Source organism: Frankliniella occidentalis, unplaced genomic scaffold (assembly GCF_000697945.3).
Source record: "Frankliniella occidentalis isolate FOCC.00 unplaced genomic scaffold, Focc_3.1 Scaffold342, whole genome shotgun sequence".
NCBI lineage: Eukaryota > Metazoa > Arthropoda > Insecta > Thysanoptera > Thripidae > Frankliniella > Frankliniella occidentalis.
Window position 1 is genome coordinate 22,735 of NW_026267465.1, and position 6,069 is coordinate 28,803.

General features: G+C 49.2%; 2 protein-coding genes across 2 annotated transcripts in view; one reads left to right on the forward strand and one right to left on the reverse strand.

Annotated features, from left to right (window-relative positions):
• The window catches only part of LOC113204745 (uncharacterized), a 17,369-nt gene extending 16,822 nt beyond the window's left edge, over positions 1–547 (forward strand). Inside the window, exon 11 of the mRNA XM_052274161.1 lies at positions 96–547. Coding sequence (XP_052130121.1) covers positions 96–200 — 105 coding nt within the window. The 3' untranslated portion in view covers positions 201–547. The remainder of the gene's footprint in view (positions 1–95) is intronic.
• Positions 548–2,679: 2,132 nt separating this feature from the next.
• Positions 2,680–6,069, reverse strand: part of LOC113204739 (gastrula zinc finger protein XlCGF57.1-like) — a 35,522-nt gene continuing 32,132 nt past the window's right edge. The window contains exons 2-4 of the mRNA XM_052274162.1: positions 4,988–5,149; positions 4,153–4,876; positions 2,680–3,737 (exon numbers count right to left, since the gene is read on the reverse strand). Coding sequence (XP_052130122.1) covers positions 3,187–3,737; positions 4,153–4,861 — 1,260 coding nt within the window. The 5' untranslated portion in view covers positions 4,862–4,876; positions 4,988–5,149 and the 3' untranslated portion in view covers positions 2,680–3,186. The remainder of the gene's footprint in view (positions 3,738–4,152; positions 4,877–4,987; positions 5,150–6,069) is intronic.

Below are 6,069 nucleotides of genomic sequence, written 5' to 3' on the forward strand. Positions count from 1 at the left end.
CCATTTAATTTATTTTTTCGCAACTTTCCTTTTAATTAAAATTACTTACGCTCGTTTGTTGTGTCTTCGCACACGACGGTTTCCTTCCTCGGCAGGAGTGGGACGAGATGACGGGCGAGGAGGACTACGACGCCGAGGTGGAGGTGGAGATGGACTTCCCGGAGTACAGCGACGAGGACACCGACATCACCAAGATCTGAACTAGAGACGAAACACGTTAACTATTTATTTAAGATTTATATTTTTGTAAAAGAGAACCTTATAGGATTAGTACACCTTACTAGTTGTTAAGATTAGTGCTAAATGACATAACTAAATGTATATACACGCCGCCGGTATCGGTTGGTCAAAGACTGTAAATAATGTGAACCGAGCCATTTACGACAAAACCTCTTTCATCTTTGTATAGCTACAATACTTACCAAAATGTCTGTGTCTTTTGTAAGCGAAACGCTTTTAGCTTGAAGTCTTGCTCAAACTCATTCAGGATTTTGTAAATGGCCTCTCCTTTGATTGCATAAATCAATCTCCATCGTCCCTTTTCTAAGACTGTCGACTTTATTATACACCCCCCTTCTTCCTTCTTTTCAGCTGCTCCTTCCATCATCACGGTATCTCGACGAATCGTCAGCCAGCCACTCACTTGTAATTTCTGATTACGCAAGCAAACGAGGAATAAAAGGAGGGGGAGCGAGGAGTAGAGGAAGTGAGACAGAGAGAGGGGGGGGGGGGAATAGATAACGAGAGAAACAGAAAGAGAAATAGAGAGAGACAGACAGACAGAAATAAATTGTGGGTAGTGGGTAGCTTTTCACGGTCTCCTCTGCTCGTGCCGCTGCTGCCCAGTCTGGCCCGCCCGGTTATTCAAACAGACAAACGGAGTCCCCCCTGAGGGCTTTCCGACGGTGAGCCAATTGGAGGTCCCGGCTGTCGCACCACCACACCGGCGTGCCCTCTGTCCTCTGGACGGCGCGCCTCCTCGGTCGCCGACCCCAATCCTGGCCTCCGCCGCCGGCGCCGTATGGTCGTCGCCCCTCCCCCGAGGACAGGAGGAGGTATAGCTGGCTGGGCTTGGGCTCGGGCAGCCAGGTCCGCAGGACGACCGCCCGACCGCCGACGACCCTCTAGCAGGATATCGAGCCCAGGACCGCGCCAATCAACCTGCCCGGCACGCCTCTGCCCTACTGCCCCTGCAGAGGGAGAGAGACGAGCGCACAGGTCCGTGGCGCAGCAGCTGGGCGAGAGAGAGAGACGAGCGCACAGGTCCGTGGCGCTCCCCCCGCTTCTCTTTCTTTTTATTCCGCTGCCTCGTCGTTCGCCTAATCTTCTTTAGGGGCCTTTGGCGAGAAGCCGCCGCCGCCGCCGCTGCGTGGAGAAGGCTATAGACGCGGCGAGAGGGCCCTCCAGCAGCTCGCCTCGGAGCCCTCGCGGCCGTTAACGGAAACACCCCTACAGTTGAGAGACACGCGGAGATACGACCGCACCCGCCCTCTGGCCTTGGAGTGTCGCAACTGCGAATAATGACCCGACGCTTTACGTGCAGTCGCGACCCCCACCACCACCACCACTCGGGAGCTGTAAGGGCGGGCAAAGCGCCGCGGCATCAACAACCACATCAAAGGCCGTGCAAAAGCGCGCGCGAGTGGCGGGTACTCGCCCTCTTTCCGAAAGCGACCGAAGGAAAGTACGAACATTTCGAAAGAGAGCGGGAATGAAATTTCACATACTTGAAATGAGGTGCCAGCGCGCACAGTGAACGTCCTCATAGAAGGGACGCGTCGCGACACGAACCTTCGGGGATTCTCCCGCCCGAAGCCTCCCGCCGCAGTGGGGCGCTCTAGGCGGGCCGCCGTCCTCACGACACAGCAGCTCGGCGGGTTGGCCTACCCGTCGCGCGCCAGGCGAGTAATGTTTTGTCATTTTGGCGCGCCACTGCGAGTTCCCTTTCATGACGTGAGTTGGAAGCAATTATTTAAAAGACAGACATTATAAGAAATAGGGTAGGGTAGCGGGAACTAAACAACACATATTCACCCCCAGCAGGTTTGTGTGCAGAGGGCGGTATTTCACCCGCCCATTCTATCTTGACCGTCGCCCCCTCCCCCCAGCCGAGGGGCTGAGGGGCAGCATCCGCCTCCTTGAAATGAACAGGCTGCAGTGCACTTCAGGGGGCCGTGTCAGCCCGGCCGCGCTAGCCGTGGGAGGTGTTCCTCGCCCAGCTGCCGTCGTCCGTCTTGCTGGTCTTGCGCGGTTGGGGATACCGCAGCTAGAGTTGAAGGATGCCCCACCAACCAAGGCTGCAGCGACCCGTAAAGACGCCACCAACTCATACAAGGGCGGAAATAAAACACTTTCGTATCGGTATAGTTGTTGGCCGCGTGATCCGACCCGCGGCTTCAGCCAAATTCACCCTAAATATAAATATCTTAGTTAGCGTGCTTTTCACTTGGGTAATTTAAGATTTGCAAACTGTTTTAAATTTACGATCGGTATGGTATTTAGAATATACTACAGACCACTTCTGCTCGTCACGACCAATTCCAAGCATTCGAAAAGTAGTGTCATAATGAGGATATGTAGTTCTATAATTCGAAAGATAAGGATTGGGAATCTTGGATGGTAAATCACAGCACACGAAGTACGAATTCAAACTTTACTAACCGTCTTCCGGTAATAAAAACAAAACAAAGGGAAGACAGCTTTATATCAAAGAAACACTTCTCATACTATGATCAATAAACCTTTATCCATTTGTTTATTTTTTGTGCATAAACATGCAGAATTATGAGCAGCCATAAGATTATGTACAATTTCATGCATAAGTATGTTCAATCCAAGCATACTTATGTATAGTCTGTACATAATTAAGCATAAAAAGTGCATAATTGCAAGTCATGACTTCTGGCTGCTTATAATTCTGTATGTTTATGTACAAAAAATGCACAAGAGTTAAGTGTGTGTCCAGTTGGGCACGACGAACGTACAAAGACGGGCGGAAACAAAAGGAAAATACAGTTGTCTCAAATCTCAAAAATGTGGGTTACAACATATCTCTTCAAAGTAGATAGGTGAGCGAACATATTGTGGTATATGTTGTACTCTAAAGAGTTTTCACCAGTGTGGGTTGAAACGTAGCTCTTAAAAATAGACGCGTGAGTGAAATTTTTTTGGCATATGGTATCACTCTTAAAACTTTTCACCAGTGTGGGTGAGAACATGTCTTTTCAAGGTAGTTGGGTGAGCGAACTTCTTCAGGCATATGGTGCACTCAAAAGACTTTTCGCCAGTGTGAGTGAGAAGATGAGTCTTCAAGTTACCTTGTAGCGCAAATTTCTTGAAGCAGATGGCGCACTCAAAAGGCTTCTCCCCAGTGTGGGTTAGAACATGACTCTTTAAATGAGATGTGCAAGCGAACTTCTTGTGGCATACAGTACACTCAAAAGACTTTTCACCAGTGTGGGTGAGATGATGAGTCTTCAAGTTACCTTGTAGCGTAAATTTCATGTAGCAGATGGCGCACTCAAAAGGCTTCTCACCAGTGTGGGTGAGATGATGAGTCTTCAAGTTACCTTGTAGCGTAAATTTCATGTAGCAGATGGCGCACTCAACAGACTTTTCACCAGTGTGAGTGAGAAGATGAGTCTTCAAGTTACTTTGACGCGCAAATTTCTTGTAGCAGATGGCGCACTCAAAAGACTTTTCACCAGTGTGGGTGAGATGATGAGTCTTCAAGTTACCTTGTAGCGTAAATTTCATGTAGCAGATGGCGCACTCAACAGACTTTTCACCAGTGTGAGTGAGAAGATGAGTCTTCAAGTTACTTTGACGCGCAAATTTCTTGAAGCAGATGGTGCACTCAAAAAGCTTCAGTGTGTGTTAGAACATGTCTTTTCAAGGTAGTTGGGTGAGCGAACTTCTTCAGGCATATGGTGCACGCGAGAGACTTTTTACCAGTGTGGGTGGGAAGGTGCGTCCTCAAGCTACTTGGTCGTGCAAATTTCTTGTAGCAGATGGCGCACTCAAAAGGCTTTTCCCCAGTGTGTGTTAGAAGATGAGTCTTTAAATGAGATGTGTGAGCGTACTTCTTGTGGCATACAGTGCACTCAAAAGACTTTTCACCAGTGTGGGTGAGATGATGAGTCTTCAAGTTACCTTGTTGCGCAAATTTCATGTAGCAGATGGCGCACTCAAAAGGCTTCTCCCCAGTGTGGGTTAGAACATGACTCTTTAAATGAGATGTGCAAGCGAACTTCTTGTGGCATACAGTACACTCAAAAGACTTTTCACCAGTGTGAGTGAGAAGATGAGTCTTCAAGTTACTTTGACGCGCAAATTTCTTGTAGCAGATGGCGCACTCAAAAGACTTTTCACCAGTGTGGATGAGAAGATGAGTCTTCAAGTTACATTGTAGCGCAAATTTCTTGAAGCAGATGGTGCACTCAAAAAGCTTCTCACCAGTGTGTGTTAGAACATGTCTTTTCAAGGTAGTTGGGTGAGCGAACTTCTTCAGGCATATGGTGCACTCGAAAGACTTTTCACTAGTGTGGGTCGGAAGGTGCTTCTTCAAGTTACTTTGACGCGCAAATTTCTTGTAGCAGATGGCGCACTCAAAAGACTTTTCACCAGTGTGGGTGAGATGATGAGTCTTCAAGTTACCTTGTAGCGTAAATTTCATGTAGCAGATGGCGCACTCAAAAGGCTTCTCACCAGTGTGGGTGAGATGATGAGTCTTCAAGTTACCTTGTAGCGTAAATTTCATGTAGCAGATGGCGCACTCAAAAGGCTTCTCACCAGTGTGCACTCTCATGTGGGCTCTAAGATTCCTATACATCTTTTGGCAGACCTTGCAACGCACGGACATGTTGGTGTAGTAACTCTGCAAAGAAGTCATTTAACTTGAAAGGTAGGGAGCGAATTTTAAGTAGACATTCAGACTATTATTAATAATTAACGATTAACTATTATTAATTATTTTTTTAAAAATTACCGTATTTGTCAGTCAACAGTCAGGTCTACGATACAACAGTTTGTGGATTTGCCTTTCTTATTCAGAACTTATGTTATTTGGGGAAAACAGTAATACAGCACGCTTTACCGACGTTTGACAGGTCAGAGAAGTTGCGAACGAAAGCGGATTTGAGCCTGGAACCTGGAACAATTGATGGGTCGCATTAATGACAACAGGAAATAAACAATGAATTAAAACAGACGTTAAACTCGGGAAATGGGAGTAATCGTGCCAACAATCTGAATCCACCTGACGAAAAGCATCGGTCAAGGGAAGGGAGAGGCACGCATGGGGTCAGTTAGTACAGTCGAGCCTAGATGTTGTAGCAACAGCGCGGGAGGGTGGTGGCTGAAAATGGGGGGTGGGGGATGGAGGAGGGGGTGTAGCAGGCTCCTAAACGCGCGAAAGGCTAAACAAGGCGTTAAGAATGAGGCCGGTGGGTACAACACAACAAGGCCTGGGCAAAGCCCACCTGTGTTGCTCGAAACGACACACACACACACACACACACACACACACACACACACACACACGGGTAGGGGCAGCAGTATACGGACGGACGGGAGCAGGGAATAGCCACCGCCCATCCAACACGATAAATTGCCGTTATAAACGTACGCCCCTCTGCACCCGCCACGTTCAGCACCCCCCTCCCCCACTTTTCCCATTCCCAGCGGCTCCGGGGGCCCAGAGCACAGGGCGGGTAGGTACGCCGTGTGAGTAAAATCAAAGGTGCTGGGGTTGCTGTCTCAAACGCGCCATTACTGCACTGTAAAAAAACACAAAAGATGAGGGGATCCAAAACGAGGGCGTCGTTCGCCACCCTTGTTGACGTTGTCGTCCCCAACTTCAGCATGCCGGGAAATTCGCCGCGTGAAAGTTGTTTTGGCCGAGCGCGCGCGGGGTCGATGTCCTTTCGCCCGCATGTCCGCAGGTCTCCGTGAACGCCAACCCCCATTAGCCCCCCGGCCCGCCCGCCCAGTCGCGCTGAGCGGCAGAGGACCCGCGACATGTCCACAACAGAGGACACACCCCCGCCGTCCGCCGCCACATGTTCTACG